This window comes from Lynx rufus, unplaced genomic scaffold (assembly GCF_022079265.1).
Source record: "Lynx rufus isolate CCGP_SWC_20201006 ecotype Redwood Valley unplaced genomic scaffold, mLynRuf1.p SCAF_4, whole genome shotgun sequence".
NCBI lineage: Eukaryota > Metazoa > Chordata > Mammalia > Carnivora > Felidae > Lynx > Lynx rufus.
Window position 1 is genome coordinate 58,337,438 of NW_025814856.1, and position 18,176 is coordinate 58,355,613.

At 44.6% G+C, this 18,176-nt stretch overlaps 1 protein-coding gene across 1 annotated transcript; it reads left to right on the plus strand.

The window, feature by feature from the left end:
* The first annotated feature begins 9,519 nt into the window (after window positions 1-9,519).
* Window positions 9,520-17,699, plus strand: PRR20G (proline rich 20G). The gene is made up of 3 exons (XM_047095202.1): window positions 9,520-9,573; window positions 11,147-11,189; window positions 17,152-17,699. Exons 1-3 carry the CDS (start codon window positions 9,520-9,522, stop codon window positions 17,697-17,699), a joined length of 645 nt encoding a protein of 214 aa, XP_046951158.1.
* The last annotated feature ends 477 nt before the right edge of the window (window positions 17,700-18,176 follow it).

Here is an 18,176-nt window from a genome sequence, read left to right on the forward strand (position 1 = left end):
CGCTGACAGCTCGGAGCCTGGAGCCTGCTCCCGATTCTGTGTCTCTCTGCCCTCTCTCTGCCAGATTCCGTCTCTCTCTCTGCCCCTCCCCCACTTGCGCTCTGTCTCTCTCTCTCTCTCTCAAAAGTAAGTAAACATTAAAAAAATTTTTTGAACCTCTACATCTTCATTGTCAATGCCTAAATGAGTAACTTATTCCTTTTCCCAGGAGACACTGGGTCTTTGGAAGGATTTTTTTTTTTTTTTTTTTATCTGGCCTTAGAGACTCAATCTCAAATCAGCAGACACTAAAGTCTAATAGGAGTTAGGAATAAAATGTGGATATTAGCTGCCATCATTTTTATTTAACATTTTCCTGCAGTTCCTAGCTACTTCAATTACATATGAACCATAAATAAGAGGTGTGATTCTCATACATGAAGAAACCGGTTGGATAAGTGCCATCAAAGGCGATCCCATTCACTAGAGGGACAGTAAATTTAAAATGTTTGAAAATAACATTTACGGAAAAAAATTGAAGAATGTTACAAATAAATTCACTGTATTTTGCTGAAAAAAAATCAGTGGAGAACTTTATTTCTAGATAAGAACATCTAATATATATTTTCAATGTTGTGGCAAATAAGCATATAAAAAGAAGCTGAACACCACAAGTCATGAGGAAAATGCAAATTAACACAAGGTGCCATTACACGCCCATCAGAATGGCGAAAATCTGAAACATGACCTCAGCCTGGTGATCAAGGTCAGTATCACCAGTGATATATCATGTTGACCGCACATACCCTTGCTAAGATGTGATAAAAATGGCACGTTACCTCTCCAGTCTACCTCACAAAAACGCATAACATAATCCCCAGTCTAATAATGAGAAAAACACCAGACAAATCTCAACTGAGGGACATTCTATAAAATCACTGACCAGTGTTCTCCAAACTGTCAAGGTCATAAAAAATAAGAGAAGCCTGATAGAAAGTGCCAGCCAAGAGGAGACTGAGAAGACATGACAACTAAATATAACGTGGGACAGAAAAACTTCATTACATAAAAACTAAGGGAATTTCATTCAGGTGTGGACATTCGTTAATAATAACATATCTACATTGTCTTGTTCATCGTAACAAATGTACCTTAACTGTAACTAAGGGAAGAGGTTAGTCATGGGGAACTGGGTGTGGGGTATAGGAGAACTCTCTGTCTTTGCAACTTTTCTGAAAATCTAAAACTGCTCTAAAGAAAAAAAAAAAGATTATTTAAAAATATATGTCAGCTCGGGGTGCCTGGGAGGCTCAGTAGGTTGAGCATCCGACTTCAGCTGAGGTCATGATCTCACAATTCGTGGGTTTCAAGCCCCGCATTGGGCTCTATGCTGACAGCTCGGAGTCTGGAGCCTGCTTCGGATTCTGTGTCTCCTTCTCTCTCTGCCCCTCCCCCGCTCACGCTTTGTCTCACTCTGTTTCTCAAAAATAAATAAATGTAAAAAATAATTTTTTTTTTTTAATTTGACCTCAGGGGCGCCTGGGTGGCTCAGTCGGTTGAGCGTCTGACTTTGGCTCAGGTCATGATCTCGCTCCTGGGTTTGAGCCCCTTGTCAGGCTCTGTGATGATGGCTCAGAGCCTGAAGCCTGCTTCAGAATCTGTGTCTCCCTCTCTCTCTGCCCCTCCCCTGCTCACGCTCTGTCTCTCTTTCTCAAAATAAATAAACATTAAAAAAGATTTGACCTCAGGAGCAGAGGTTAAGGTAGTCACATTCTTCAGATCATGGCCTGTTCCCGTCATCATTCCACAGGAGGCTCTATCTGGCATGATTTTGCTTTCCCTTCATCGTTGATTCCTTCCCTCTACTTCCCTCCTTCAGACACATCCAATCCAATGCGTTTGGTTTATGTGTTGAGAAATCTAAGTATTTTTGAAAAACAGGTAGTATTGTTTTAAGTATTTTCAAATTACAGATTCTTTTTTAATTAAAAAATTTTTTTTAATGTTTATTTATTCTTGAGAGAGGGAGAGAGAGAGAGAGACAGAGACAGAGCATGAGCAGGGGAGGGGCAGAGAGAGAGGAAAACAGAATCTGAAGCAGGCTCCAGGCTCCCAGCTGTCAGCACAGAGCCTGACTGGGGTCTCGAACTCATGAATGGTGAGATCATGACCTGAGCTGAATTCAGATGCTTAACTGGCTGAGCCACCCAGGCACCTCTATTATTATTTTTTTTAATGTTTATTCTTGAGAGAGAGAGAGAGAGACAGAATATGAGTGGGGGAGGGCCAGAAAGAGGGAGACAGAATCCGAAGCAGCTGTCAGCACAGACCCCGACTCGGGGCTCAAACCCACAAGCTGTGAGATCATGACCTGAGCCAAAGTTGGACGCTCCATCGACTGAGCCACCCAGGCGCCCCTCAACTTACAGATTCTAATTTCGAATTACAGATCTAACTGTATGTGTCCCTGCTTTTACCCAACAGTATGTGTTTTAAGATCTGTCCAAATTGCCGTCCACACTTCCAGCCTAAGGTGTTGGACTGCTTTGTAGCGTCTCATAGTACACAGCGCTATGTTTATTTGTCCGCTTCCCCAACCTTCCAAGCCCTCTAAATAATACGGCGATGGAACAACCTCCCCATCCCTGTTTCTCATCCTCGTGTGGTTTTCACCAGGATTGCTAACTCAGGGTTTCAGAGTCACAGGTCTACTCACTTAATTTTGCTGAACTCTACCAGCTTTTTCTCTGTAGCATTTGGATTGCCTAACTTTCGCATTCTTGCCATCTGATGGGCATATAGCTGCATCTCATTGGTGTGAACGGATTGAGCACACGCCCTCTTGTTCTCCGTTCCCCTTCCATGGATAGTTCCTCATATCCTGGGCTCATTGTTCGCTTGGATTTCCTGCCTTTTTCTCACCGATTTGCAAGAGTCTCGTGCAGATCGTTCCAGATCAGCCCATGTGGCTGAGTGCTGTCTTTCTGCCCTGCAGTGGGGGATCAGCAGGCTATGGTTTATTCAAGACAATGTGGAATGAACACGAGACCAGAGTTACCCCTCAAGTACCCCCTCCTCACCTCCCTCCGTGCAGGAAGATTCTGCCCTCTTTCTCAGGGCTCTGACTACCCAATCTCCCCGCCCATCCACTGGGATGAGTCACAGCCAGTTGCTGGATGTGAGGGTGGGGTTCTCACCGCTTTAGCATTGGTTTGACAAATCCACTGACCTCCCATCTGCCTTTGGTGGCATCTCCAAGGCTATTTTGGGGAGCAGTGGCCCCGTGCTAATTTGGCATCTTTTCTAGAGCCAGAAGACAGGGAGCTGCATGGCAATTTTACACAGGAAAAAAAAAAAAATAGAGAGAAAAACATTTAAGTACTCTTTATCCATGTGTATTGGAAGTATATTAAAGTGGGTTTTTTTAGGGAAAACATATAATTATTGTGTTTGCCACATCTAGCAGCTGAAAGCTGCTCTTCTTTTTTTCTCCAAGTCCTTATCATTTTCTTGGTTGGTGGCGGACCAAATTACTACTCAGCAGCCCTTGCCCGGTGCCCGTAACATTAAACAGAACCTGGTGTCACAGCGACTATTTCACTGTATTTGCATCATGAGCTGTGGAATGGAGAGATTTAAATCTGAATGGCTAAGGAATGATCCAACCTCTCTTTCCGTGTCTTGGGTATCCCATGGCTCATTATTTTAGTGGGGGTGGGGGGGGGGAGAAACAACCCAACCCATCCACGAGGAAGGGAAGCTTGTGTCTTCCCATGGCCACGCTCCATCCAGATCTTTGGGGGTGGGACCCAGGCATGAGTGGTTTTAAAAACTCTTCAAGTGGGGCGCCTGGGTGGCTCAGTCGGTTAAGCATCTGACTTCGGCTCAGGTCCTGATCTTACGGTTTGTGGGTCCAAGCCCCACGTCGGGGCTCCTCAGAGCAGCTCAGAGCCCAGAGCCTGCTTCGGATTCTGTGTCTCCTTCTCTCTGTCCTTCCTCTCGCCTCTCTTTCAAAAATAAATAAACATTAAAATAATAATAATAATAATAATAAAAACCCACACGACTCTTCTGGTGATTTTCCCTGACAGCCAAGGTTGACCAGAAGTACCAACTCAGGCAAGTTGTGCATGTGTCACCTGGGAGATTATAGAAGATTCTGTGTCCTGGCTTCCACTCCCAGAAGTTTCTAGTCGGCATGGAACGCAGCCTGGGCACCGGCGGTTTAAAATACTTCTCGAGCGATTTGAATGTGCAGCAAAATGAAAAAACCCCAGACTTCCAGGGCTTTAACTCTGTCTACCGTCACAACCCGCCACATCATCGTGCTTTTGAATTTAATTCTGATAAGTGCCCCTCTCCAATATCATAATTTATTTTTTGTACTGAAGGCTTATGTGGGTTTTTTCATATATTTATCAATTACTTATTCATCATTGCTCCTTGAGTCTCATGCCTTCCTTTGGAATTGTTTTTTTTTTTTTTTTATGACAGCATCCCTTAGAACTTCTTTTAGCAAGAGTCTGGATGTAGCTATAAATTTTCTGCATATTTTCTCTTTAAAATTCTTTATTTTAGCTTCTCAGCGGATGGTTTGGCTGGGGAGGGGAGTCTGACTTGACAGTTATCTTGTCTCAGCGCTCTGAAGGTATTATTACATTTGGGTCTTTTCTCCTCTGCTGCCAATAAGAAGTCTTTGTCAGTTGATTAGTTGTTTTTAAATAATATGTTTCCTTTTTATTGGTCTGGTTACTTTCATGCTTTTTCTCTTTGCCTTTTGTTTTTGGCACTTTTGCACAAGTAATGTTTGGGTGTAAATTTCTTTTTCTTTCTTTCTTTTTTTTTTTTTTTTTTAACCCTGCTTGCAATTTCTGATTCTTCCTTCTGAGCATTCCAGTCTTACCCTGTTCCAGAGAATCTTCAGCTATGTTCTCTTTGACTGTTGCCTCCTCTGCCTCCTCTCAGGTGTATGTTGGATGCCTTCCATTCCTCCTTCACGTCTCTTAAGCTCTTTTCATATTTCCCACCTGTCTGCCTCTCCATCTGGAGTGTGCTTGAATTCTGCACCTTTAAACTATGTCATATTCACTTAATTTTAAATTTCAAGGACTATACTTATTTCTAGAAGTTGCATTTGCTTCATTTTTAAATGTACCTGTCTTTGTTTCATATTTCCCTGTTTCAGTGTTCTATTCCTTATTTTATCTCATTAATTATTTAAAGCGCGTGAGTTTATACTTCTGACCAATTTTCTATGTCCATTTTTTGGTAGGCTAATCTTCCCTATTTTTTTTTTAGCTGAGTCTCCCACTCAGAGACTCATTTCATTATATTTGGGGTAGAGTCCTTATCATATATATATATATATATATATATATATATAACATATATATATATCATATATATAATATTTATGATTGAAATAGTATCATGCCTAGGGTTTGCTTCATGGGAATCGAGTGTTGAGGAGGTGAGCACAGATGAAGAAATAAGATTGGCCTTGAGATTTGTAGTTTTCATTTATGAGCTCATCTTGACCAAGAATTATTATGTTTTTCTTTGGGGAATTCTCATGTTCTGTGTGTGGAATTATTACTCTAAGGCAAATGTTTGTTTTCCTCAGCTAGTTAGCTTAATGGATTTCGTGAACACTGGATATTTTTTTTTAATTGATTTCTTGTCTTTGGGATTTCTGTAACATGTACTGAGTTTAAGTTGAGACCTCACACCATGATTAGGATGCTAGAATTTGTCTGAAGCCTAAGCAGACCTAAGCTTCTTTGTTGCTTCTCTGGTCTGCTGGGAAGATTTACTTTAGTTTCCTTATCACTGAAGGGCATTTCTTCCAGGATCCCGGGTCTCAACTGAAGTCTCTCCTCTGGCTCTAAAACGTGGGGGGTGCAAGGGCAAGTCTCCATTCTAGAGGCAACGTTAAAGCTGTCTACTTCAGGGCACCCGGATGGCTCGGTTGGTTAAGCATCCAGCTCTTGGTTTTGGCTCAGGTCGTGATTGCACAGTTCGTGAATTTGAGCCCTGTGCTGGCAGCACAGAGCCTGCTTGGGATTCTCTCTCTCTCTCTCTCTCTCTCTCTCTCTGCTCTCTCTCTGCCCCACCCCCACTCACATGCTCACGCTCCCTTGCTCTCTCTCAAAATAAATAAATAAACGTTAAAAAAAACCCTCTATCTCTGTCCTCCAAGAATTATTTCTGAACCAATATTCATGAGGGCTGCCATGACATCAATTATTTTATTAATGACACACAAGCATCCCCTGTTTTGTCTTTCAATGCCAGCTCTATATTTGTATGTTTTCAAACATTTCTATGCTGGGTGTATGTGTATGGAGGGCAGGGTCCACATTGGCTCATCCTGCCATGTTGTTGATTATTAATGGCATATAACTAAGGACTTTTCTTAATTTTCTTATTCTTGGGTTTCGTAGATAAACAACATCACTTGAACATGCTATTAAGAATAATAATTAATATTTGTTTGCCTACAAATAATATCACCCATTATCGTTTCATTATTCCATCCATTATTTCAATTTATCCTCAGAAAAATCTCGGTAACCTAGATACCGTTACTAATCTCTATGGTGCAAATGGATTAAGTAAGGCTTAGAGGAGTTAGATGGTTCAGGCAAGGTCATATGTACGGAGTAGTAGAGCTGGAATTACAACCTAGACACAGCCCCTCCAGGGTCTGCACAGTTGACCTCTACCCAGTAGCCCATCCCTAAATGTTTAAAAAAAATTGTGTGTGCGTGTGTGCATGCATGTGTGTTATTGAAGTGGTCAAAGCTTCCAAAATGATCTTTCGGTACAAACCTCCTGTGGGATAACAAGTTGGTCCACACCCAATCTCCAGGTCCTCCTCCCCACCCCAGGCACTTAGGTTGAGCCACGTTACTGGAAGTGGCCAATAAAATGGGAATGGAGGTTAAACGGAGACCATGTGCTTCAGGTGGGAAGTCTACCCGATTCACATTGACCTTCACTTGAGAAATAGGCCTTGACTGAATAAAACCACTGGGATTCTAAAAGGGGGATTTCGACTGTGACAGCCCATGTTAATTACCCTCATATATTTCTTTCCCAGCATTTCCCTCAGGTTTGGGAATGTTCTACCTGCACTGAGAAAATAGAGAAAATAGAAACCACTGGGCGACAGCTTCAGTGACAAATGCACACACTCACCTCAATCTCAGATTCTGATGATTGCCTCTGCTCTTGTATCTTCACCCCCCTCCTCTTAACTGGACCCTCTTCATTTCTTTTATTTTATTGAAACATCCTTATCATGGCTATGTTTTATGAAAAGAGCTCTTACCATTTAGAGACACATAATGAAATATTTACGGTTTAAATGGCATCATGCCTGGGATTTGCTTCAAAAATCCCAGGCATTGAAGTCACCAAGCACTGGAGGAGTAGCAGGGTAGAGATGAAGTTGGATTGGCCATGTGTTGGCAACTATAAGTGCTGGGTGATGGGCACGTAGGGGAATCATCACAGTCTCCTATCTACTTTTCTGTCCTGTCTACCCTTTCCCTACACACAGTTTTCTTAAAACGGTACACAAAAAAAGTCATAAAAGAAGAAAAAGCCTTTGGGGCGCCTGGGTGGCTCAGTCGGTCGAGTGTCCGACTTCGACTCAGGTCATGATCTCAACGATTCTTGAGTTCGAGCCCCGCGTCGGGCTCTGTGCTGATTGCTCGGAGCTTGGAGCCTGCTTCTGCTTCTGTGTCTCCCTCTCTCTCTGCCCCTAACCCACTTGCATTCTGTCTCTGTCTCTCTCAAAAATAAATAAACATTTAAAAAAAAGAAAAGAAAAGAAAAAGCCTTCTATGAGATTATTTTTCAAAAATGGGAAAAGAAAATATATATTTTTGCAACTGGTAAAAGACACATATTCCCCAATTCCTCTTCATTTCACTTGCTCCCCAGTTAATCATCATGGGGGACCCCTAAAGTATTTTTGTTACACTGCAGGCTTTGAAGATGGAGAGTATGGCCATGAGCTAAGGAAGGCAGACAGCTTCTAGAAGCTGGAAAAGGCAAGGAAACAGATTGTCCCCTAGAGGCTCCAGAAGGAACGAAGCCCTATCGACACCTTGATTTTAGCTCAATGAGACCTATTTTGGACTTTTGGCCCCCAGAGTTTTTTTCCCAACCTCCAAGTCATCATTTATTGATTTATAAACCATGAGCTTTATAATACAGTAAACATCACAACAGAACTCTATAGTTAAATACAACCAACAAATTACAGACCTAAAAAACAACAACAACAAAAAAAAGCTGGAGTGAAGCCACATTATGCAAATTTCAAAGATGCTCAGAATTAGCAATAGAAAAAAAGGTCATTCCCCCAACTGGAGACCAGACAGGCAAAGATACCCAAGCACCAAAACCCAAAGTGGTCAGATTGATAGAGAGCCAGTGAGCATATAAAATAAAATGTCACAACAGCACAAAGACAATATATTTGTGTTATTTTTAAGTGACTATGTTTACAGTAATTGGTTACGGCAGCGATTGGAAACTAATACACACATTTTCTAATCAAATCACAATATGATCTTGGTTTGGTATTAATTTCCCGTACAGATGTCAGCACTAGAAGAAAGAGGTTAAGATGTTGGGCTCTTACACAAGAGAGTCAGGTTCAAATCCTGACCTATGCACACTAGACAAGCTACTTAATTGTCCTGTGCCTCAGTTCCTTCATTGGTAAGATAAGAATAACAGTAGCACCTACATTGTAACGTTTCTGAGAGGGTTGAATGCATGAATATATGAGAAGTGTAGGTAACAATGCCTGGCACATAGCAAGCATGCAATATGTTAATTATCGTTGTTAGCTGTTATGTGTTTCTGATTTATTCCATCCACTCATTTGCCTGAGCATACCCCATTATTTTGATAGTTGGGAAAGGTTCTTGGTTTTTTTTTTTTTTCCCTTAACTTAATTCACCACATGAAATTTAAAACTCTCATCCAGTTTCATGAAAGAAAAAAAAAAGCATTGATTTCTTTAAAAAGAATTTTTAATGTTTATTTATTTTTGAGAGACAGAGAGAGACAGAGCGTGAGTGGGGGAGGGGCACAGCCTGACACTGGGCTCCAACTCAGGAACAATGAGGTCATGACCTCAGCTGAAATCAGATGCTTAACCGACTGAGCCATTCAGGCGCCCTGACACCACCGATTTCAGCAATGGTGTTGGAACACACTAGATATTCGTATGCAAAAGTGCAAAATTTAACCTTTACCTCATGCCCTGCACAGAAATGACCACAAGTGGGTCATTGACCTACAGGCAAAAGCTAAAACTATAAAACCTTCTGGAAGAAAATACAGGAAAAACTCATCATGACCTTGGATCATGACCCTAGATCTAGATGGGACACCAAAAATAAAAAACAAACAAACATGAATTACACAAGAAAATATTGATACATTTTATGCAGTGGACACTGATTTACCACCCAGACACTTGCTCAGAAATAGAGGGTTTAGGAACCCAACGGCTAGATGGCGCCCAGCAGCCGGCTCTCAGCCTCCACAGACGGCTGTGGGCTCCTACGGGTCAGCGGAAGCATAACATTGAGACCGTCCTGTCCTGCTTCCTGCCCCCCTGCCCCTAAAACGCACCCCTCATCAACCTCTTTAGCTCTGATTTCCCTTTCAGATTTGGTTCCCTGGAAATCTCCACCTGAGACATTGGGCCTCATTAAAATTAAAATTTTCTGTTCGTTGATAGACACCCGTTAAGACAATGAAAAGGCAAGCCACAGACTGGGAAAATACATTCACAATACATGTATCCACCAAGGACTTGTATCCGTAAGTCACAGAGAATTATTACAACTCAATGATAGAAAGTCAACTCAAAAATAAAATTGGTAGGGGCACCTGGGTGGCTCAGTTGGTTGAAAGGCTGACTCTGGATTTTGGCTCAGGTCATGATCCCAGGCTCGTGGGATCGAGCCCCAAGTTGGGCTCCACGTTGAGTGTGGAGACTACTTGAGATTCTCTCTCTCTGTCTCTCTGTCTCTCCCTCTGTCTCTCTCTGCCTCTCCCCCACTCGCTCTCTCTCAAAATAAAACAACTTAAAAAGAAAAGCCCCTTTGACCCAGCGTGTGTAAACCAAGTTTATAATCCTCCCACTAGGCAAGGCTCCTGGCACATCCTGTTTTAATAAGCGGCCCTACAAACTTGGCGGTCCCCTCCCCCTCCAGGGTGTGTCCAGACCAGCACGGCTTTGGTTCTTGCCTGTAAATTTCTCTCTAACCGTTTCCCTTCTCCACTGCCCACCGCCCTAGTCTAATAAGACACTATCTCAACACAGAGGGCTGCAGTGGCCTTCTTGCCCCTCACGTTTTAATCTCGGCACTTTCAAATCGCTCTCCATTTAACGGCCAGGGTGATCTCTTATGAAATGTTAATCTCATCACCAGCATCTCCCTCTGCCGAAAACCCCCCTGTGGTTTTCTGTTGCCCTTAGAACAAGAGCAGTACCTGGGTGGTCTGCCCACTTCATCTCCCACCGCCCCCTCAGTCTGAGCCAGCCTCCTCTCCATTCCTGGAAAGAACTGGGCTCCCTTCTACCTCTGAGGGGCTCTTCCTCACCTGTCCTCTGCGCCCTGCTCTACCCAACCGGGTTGGTGCCTACCTACCAACCCTTCCAATTTCAGCCCAGATATCCTTCTCTTTGACGACCGGCCCCAGACCTAATCCGATTTTATTAATCGCTCTCATGACATCTCCCTTTCACTGGCACTTAACACAACATTAACTATGCATTTTTTTTCCTGTAACGTTTAGATCAGTCGATGGGGCGTGCCCATCTATGAATGATTGAGTCATGGCGGGCCCATTTGGCCAATGGAAGACTCTAGTCCAGTAAACTCCTCCCAAGTCAAGCAAGCCCTGCCCACCTTGGCTCCACCTACTACCCACTTCTATCCAATCGTGTGCCAGGGTAACACCCACCGTCCTATATAAGGGGACTGGGAAACCCAAGGCTCAGTAGACTTCTTGGAGGCTTGTGAGAAGGTCGTCCGACGGCTAAGGTCTGAGCTACAGTCCTGATCTGCGGACACTTCTGGACCCTCAACCCCTTGGACCTCTCTTCCTGAAAGGGTGTCCTGCTCTCCAGGTTTCCAGAGCCAGCTTCGAAGAGTTCAACAGCAGGAGGTCAGGTATGTGTCTGGTGCCCCCTTTTTCTTTTTAAAGTTTATTTATTTATTTTCAGAGAGTAGGGGGGTGGGGGAAGAGAGGAGGGACAGAAAGACAGAGAGAGAGAATCCCAAATAGGCTCCAGCAAAGACCTCAATGCGGGGCTCGATCCTACCAATGGTGAGATGGTGACCCAAGCCAAAATCGAGTCAGAGGCTTAACCCACCATGCCCCCCAGGCACCCTCAGTTACTTGCTTTCTAACCTTTTCCTGGTTTTTATTTTACTTTTGGTATTTACTTATGTAACTCAGAGATCCCAATAAGGCACATTATGAAAAACAGCAGCCCCTGCTACTTCTCAACTTCTCACACTTTAGAGACAACCGTTTTCATCTGTTTGGTTTCTTTCAACATCACTTTCTGTTCTCTAAATACCATGTTTACACTATTACTAACTCGGTTTTCCATTTTAGGCTTTATTTATGGTCTTCCCTCTGTGGGAGAGGAGTAATTAGCTGTAGTTCTTGCATTCCCACCATCCTCACCGCTAGCCGCACTCGCCCCGCCCCCTCCCCCCCCCCCCACCTTCAGGCCCCCACCTCCCCGCAGAATGTCACTATTCAAAATGAGACCATCTAGTCGACCAGGATCCCTTTCTCCTTTGGTGCAACTTGAATTTTCCAAAACCTAATACTTGGGCTTTTATCTGCCAATTGACCACTAATCCATTCTCACTCTTCCTCAGTTGTTTTTATTTTTTTTTTTTAACGTTTATTTATTTTTGAGACAGAGAGAGAGAGAGCATGAACAGAGGAGGGTCAGAGAAAGAGGGAGACACAGAATCTGAAACAGGCTCCAGGCTCTGAGCTGTCAGCACAGAGCCTGACGCGGGGCTCGAACCCACAGACCGCGAGATCATGACCTGAGCCGAAGTCGGACGCTCAACCGACTGAGCCACCCAGGTGTCCCCCTCAGTTGTTTAAATACAAACTCAATCAAGTGTCTTATCAATTTCACCTTCTGGTGGCATTACTGCCACACCCTTTTAACCTGCTCCAGCCTAGACTGGCTGCTCTCAGCCAACTTCAGGCTGCCATCCTAGGATCTCCCTTGACCATCATCTGGGGCATTCTTCCCCACTTTGGAATTTTATACCCTCTTAGTCTGTTTTGTTTTGGTTTTGTTTTTTTGTTTGTTTGCTTGTTTATTTTTGTTTTTTTGTTGTTGTTTGTTTGTTTGAGCAAACCTTCTAGTAGCATTCCTGGGGAAACATGCATCCAAAACAATTATTTGAGACCTTGCATTTTTAAAAGTGTCTTTTTTCTACCCTTCTTGATTCATGATAGTTTGGTTGGGTTTTGAATTTTAGGTGGGAAATCCTTTTCCCTCAGAATTTTGAAGACAGTTCTTCCTTCTATCTCTCTTTCTCTCTGCTTCTCTCTCTGGAAGTTTTTAGAACCTTCTCTTTGTCTTCATAACTCAAAAATTTTTTTGATAATTAGCTTTGGTAATACTATGCTTCTAATTTTCTTATATTTTATCCCCCTTATTTTTTTATTTTTGTGATTTTTTTCTGGGACATTTCCTCAACTTTGTCTTTCAAAATATCCACGGAGATTTTATTTTATTTTATTTTATTTTATTTTATTTTATTTTACTTTATTTTTATTTATTTTTGAAAGAGTGAGCACACACACACACACACACACACACACACACACACACACACGTGTGAGTGGGGGAGGGGCAGAGGGACAGAGATAATCTTAAGCAGCCTCCAAGCCCAGTGAGGAGCCCAATCTCACAGTTGTGAGATCCCCTCCATGGAGATTTTAATTTCTGCTCTCATAATTTTAATTTCGAATGGGTCTTTTTGTTTGCTTTTCTTTCTTTTTTTTTTTTTTTTAATTTTTTTTTCAACGTTTATTTATTTTTGGGACAGAGAGAGACAGAGCATGAACGGGGGAGGCGCAGAGAGAGAGGGAGACACAGAATCGGAAACAGGCTCCAGGCTCCGAGCCATCAGCCCAGAGCCCGACGTGGGGCTCGAACTCACGGACCGCGAGATCGTGACCTGGCTGAAGTCGGACGCTTAACCAACTGCGCCACCCAGGCGCCCCTTTGTTTGCTTTTCTGAATGTTCCTTTTAAAAGTGTCTTCTAATTGGGGCACCTGGGTGGCTCAGTTGGTTGAGCATCTGACTCTTGATTTCAGCTCAGGTTGTGATCTCACAGCCCATGGGATGGAGCCCCATGTTGGGCTCTGTGCTGCCGTCATTGAGCCAGCTTGGGGTTCTCTCTCCCTCTTCTCCTCCCTTGCTCATGCTCTCTCTCTCTGTCTTCCTCTCTCTCTCTCTCTCTCTCAAAATAAATAAATAAATAAACATTAAAAAATAAAAGTATCTTGTAATTGATCCATGGGCATCATTTCTTCTCTTCTCTCTCAAAAGATATTAATGATATGTTTTTTTGAAACTTTCACCTATGGCATAAGCTACTTCCTGCAAGTTGCTTTCTTTCTGTTTGATTATCAGTTTCCTGTCTCACGTTAGTCTTTCTTCTGATGTTTGATGTCCCCTTGTTGGCTGCGCATATTGAAAAAGGGACGCTGAGAAGCTGAATGGTCGCTCTGAGCCAATGAATGGGGCCTGTTGACTGTGGGTTCTGCAGAATTTATGTGGCTGGCCTGCCGAATTGGGGAACCCCAACGTGCCGGTTTCTTGGTTTTTGTTTTTTGTTTGTTTGTTTTTCTCTTAGACTTCACAGGCTTCTCAGGGAAGAGTCTTTAGATGCTCTTCAGTGCCAGCTCTGTCATCAGCTAAATCTCCATAGATGTGGATCCAGTCTGGGCTGTCTGTTCCATTCTATCGCTCAGTCATTTATCTCTCTTTGAACATCACACTGTCTTCATTCCTATAGCTGGATGCTGCTTCATGATCTATGATAAACCAAGTACCTCCATCATGTTCTCTTTCTGGAGGGCATTAAAATTTTATAGCTATTGTGAAATTGTTCACCATAACATTTCTGTCCATACACTGAGCGTCCTAAATCTTGTCATCTTTACCAGTCTGATAGATGCATAGCAATGGTACAACTTTTCCTTTAATTTGGATGGCTTCCTTGTAAGTGAGGTTTAGCATCCTATGTGTATAGGGACCATTTGCTTTTTCCCTTTTATGGATGGCCTGTGATTGCTTTCTGCTATTTTCCTCTGTTTGGTTGTTTATCTTATTGATTTTTTAGTGTTCCTGAATTAGGGGGCTTAACAATTCAGACTTTCTTTGGTCAATGAATGATCTCACACCTCCCTCCCCTCTGCCCCCACTTCTACTGGGGTTAAATCTAGGTCAACACAGGGAAGCATGCTCTGGTCCTTGCTTGTGGTCTGGAAGCTACCCCTTGCTTCTGTTCCTACTGGTGTCTGGCCATTAAGTCCATGCAGATCTCTCTGAGCCCTCTAGGTCCTATCGGCAAGCCCCCTGCCAGCTCATCCAGGACATTCTTGGTTGCTTCTGGAGTCACATTGAGCTCTGAGCCTGAGTTTGGGACAGCAGATGTAAATGGCTCTGCAGGACCCCATGAGTCATTTAAGTGTTGAATAAAGCTTGATATGCCTGAATCTCCCAGGACTCTGATTTCTGAAACTCAAAACCCCCAAATTCAAATGTTTTTAACTATTGTACCTGTCCTTAGTTCCAGAACTCTCCTATAGTGTCCCTTTCTTTCTGTTTATGCCAGCCCCTGAGTGCAGAGAAGATGGGGTCAAAGGAACTAGCAACAGGGCTATGGTCGTGTCTCAGAGCCTGCAACTCCCCACCTCGTGCTGCGGGGACCCTGACCATTCTGAGATTGATTTAAGGTATTATTATGAGTTTGAGCTTTTGTAGCCGAGAACTGGAAAAAAATTCACCCATGAGAGGATCTGATCCTGGCTTTTTTTTATTTTTGGATGATGATTGTAGAGAAAGAAGGCGTTATGTTGAAATGCTCTCAATTTGTTCCATGGCAGTGGGTCTCTTGGAGCCGTTCTTTATGCCTGGTGCTCTCTATTGTTGGGTTCTTGTGTCCCAGGACTGCCCCCCAACCATGACTCAATGACCCCTGGTAAAAGCCCCACATTTGCTGTCTCCTGCTTACCGTCATCACTCACCTGCCATCTTCCCTACCACGCTGCTGTGGAATATGGCCTCTGCCTCTGCCGCTGTCCTCATGCTGTTCTCACTGAGTCCGGGGGGCCAACAGAAGTGGCCCCATCGTAGGCCTGCTCTGTCCCACGTCGCCAACACTGTGGGCAGCTCATCCTTCCCTGATCTGTTCCCTCCATCTTGGATCTGGGTAAACCCTCCCAGTTTCCCTCTGCACCAGTGGCCCTGAAAGGTGCTATGTCTCTACCCTTCCCTTAGAGGTCAGCAGTGGACTTCAGGGTTCTATCAGAGGCGCTCTCTGCTCCTTCATTCTCTCGTACCAATCCCATCAGCTCCCATGGCGGTGATGACCAACTCTGCGTAGATGACTCAAATCCAGCTCCGGCTGAGCCCCGCGTGGAGCCTCAGACTCACATCTGTGTTCTCACATTGCCACTCGGGTGACACAAACCTGCGCCTTCTCCCTTGAGCCCTACCTTGGGGAAACAGCCTCCTGGCTCTCTCTGTTGGGGGAAGGCACATGGCGGTGGGGGTGTGTTTAACAAATGGTCAGGAGAGTGCCCTGCAGACAAACAGCATCGGTGGGGGCCCCAGATGCCCCCTTTCATCCAGTCTGTCTTCAGGGGATCCCTGTGGTCCTGCTGTCTTTCCCTTACCTCTTCCCAGCCTTCCTGCCTCTAGGCACTCCCCCTTCTTTTCTCTGTCCACACTTCACTTTCTGGAGTCCAAACATGGTAACTTGCTCCCTTCCTTAAAATCTTTCATTGGTTCTCCTTTGATCTTAGGGTCAACTGAAACTTGGCTTAGCTTCAAGGGGTCTTTATGAACTTCTCCCTCCTGCCGTGCTATCCTCCAGCTAGTCCAGTCTTCTTTCCATTCTAGAAGCCTGCTCCCAGTCTCCATCCCCCTGGGAATCCTCCCTCCTACTCAGCCCTTGCCTTGCTAAATCCCGCTCATTCCTGAGAAGGTCCTGGCTTACAGGTTTATGTTGACTCCTCCAGCCAGACTTTCTGGGCCTCCTGCCCCCAAGGACAAGCTAGGATGACACTAATCTAAGCATTTGCTCTTAGAGACCAAGTCTTTGTAACACCCCAGGAGTCGGTGTATCACCGTATCAATTCATGAAAAAGAAAACTGAAGCTCATCTCAGGTCAGTTAAGATAGAATTCCAGGCCCTTTGGATTCAAAACCACCTTCCTCGTAATACCCTAACACCTTTACTTTCCAACTTGTCACCCACTGGTGACATTATATTTTTTTTGTTGCTGTGTTGTGTCTGTCTCTTCTATTGAAATTTAAGCCTGGTGAGGGCAGGGACTGTCACTCTGATTCAAATTGAATCTAGTGAATTCAGAGTGAATCTAGAATAAGCTTACCCGTCAGGAAAATGGGGATGGCGATTATTTAGCTGGATAAGTGGTGGGGAGGCCAAGTGAAATGACCAGTCGGGGGGCACCTGGGTGGCTCAGTCAGTTGAGTGTCCAACTTCGGCTCAGGTCATGATCTCAAGGTTCGTGAGTTCGAGCCCCGCGTCGGGCTCTGTGCTGACAGTTCAGAGCCTGGACCCTGCTTCAGATTCTGTGTCTCCCTCTCTCTCTGCCCCTTCCCCACTTGCACTCTCTCTCTCTCTCTCTCTCAAATAAATAAACACTTAAAAAATAATTAAAAATTTTCCTAAAAAGAAATGACCAGTGAGAGTGCCACACATAACAAGTCCTTGACACTTGGGGGTCTCCTGGACCACCTCATACCCTCCCCCCCATTAATCTGCCCCCAAAGCTTCCTCAAGAAGCTCTGATTTCTTCTTCCCACTTTCTGCTTCTCTACTTTGCTTCAGGTGTGCATTCTCAGGAGCCAGACTGCTCTGGGATGGAAGCCGGAGGCATCGTGAAAGCAGATGGCCCCGTGAAGCCAGGCCAGCCCTCGAAACCCTTTGCTGTGGTGAAACCTATGAGATGTGTGACCCCGGCTTTCACACCTGACCTCAGAGACAGAGACGAAGGCCATCGTGAAGGAAGGGGAACAGACCTTCACCGAGACCCTGGCCTCCAAGGGAGGCCGAGACGCATGCTGAGACCAGGTCTGCGTGTGGAGTCGGACCGCCGCGATGAGCCCAGACACCACGTGGAATCAGAAGCCACGCAGACCCCATCCCTCCCTTCTACTGGGGCAGCGATGGTGCGACTTACAGCACAGCCTGGGGCGGGAGTCCAGGCGCTGCCCGATGCGTCTGGGTATTGGGTCCTCACCGATGCCCCAACTTCTGGCGTCTATCCCTGCTTGGGGTTCAGACCCTTGGAGGGCTCAACTTTGTTCTTCACGCAGACCCCCTCTGGTACCTTTGTGTACGGGGTCCCAGAATTTTTTACCCACATTGCGCAGTGACCTCCGTCACTTGCCGCCAGAGTCTGTCTGAGCTGGGTGTTATTCCCAGGCCAAAGTCAAGTCCCCATGTGCCCCCACTCAACCCTCCCCCTGCCTTATGTTGTCCAGACTGCACCTGTAAGTTTCCTCCCAGGATCCGGGTAGGGTCACACGCCTGCCCCCCTGTTGTCTCCTCCTTTTGTTTTATCAAAGATGTGTATGAATTTAGTGCCTCAGTGCTTACTGAAATAAATCCGCAATCTCCTCTTGTCCTCTTCTGTCTCAGTCTGTTCGGACTGCTATAATAAATAGCACAGTCTGGGTGGTTTATAAACAACAGACATTTATATCTCCCAGCTCTGGAGGCTGGAAGTCCAGGATCGCCAGCAGATTCTTTGTGAGAGCTCACTTTCTAGTTTATAGATAGCTGTCTTGTGTCCTCACATGGCTGGAAGAGTGAGGGAACTCTCTGGGATCCCTTTTATGAGGGCACTAATC

Excerpts from the sequence above, each read along its gene's own strand:
- PRR20G (XM_047095202.1), top strand. The coding sequence starts at position 9,520 with ATGGCGCCCAGCAGCCGGCTCTCAGCCTCCACAGACGGCTGTGGGCTC. Across the intron at positions 9,574-11,146 it reads ACGGCTGTGGGCTCCTACGG|GTTTCCAGAGCCAGCTTCGA; the intron begins GTCAGCGGAAGC and ends CCTGCTCTCCAG. Across the intron at positions 11,190-17,151 it reads GTTCAACAGCAGGAGGTCAG|GTGTGCATTCTCAGGAGCCA; the intron begins GTATGTGTCTGG and ends ACTTTGCTTCAG.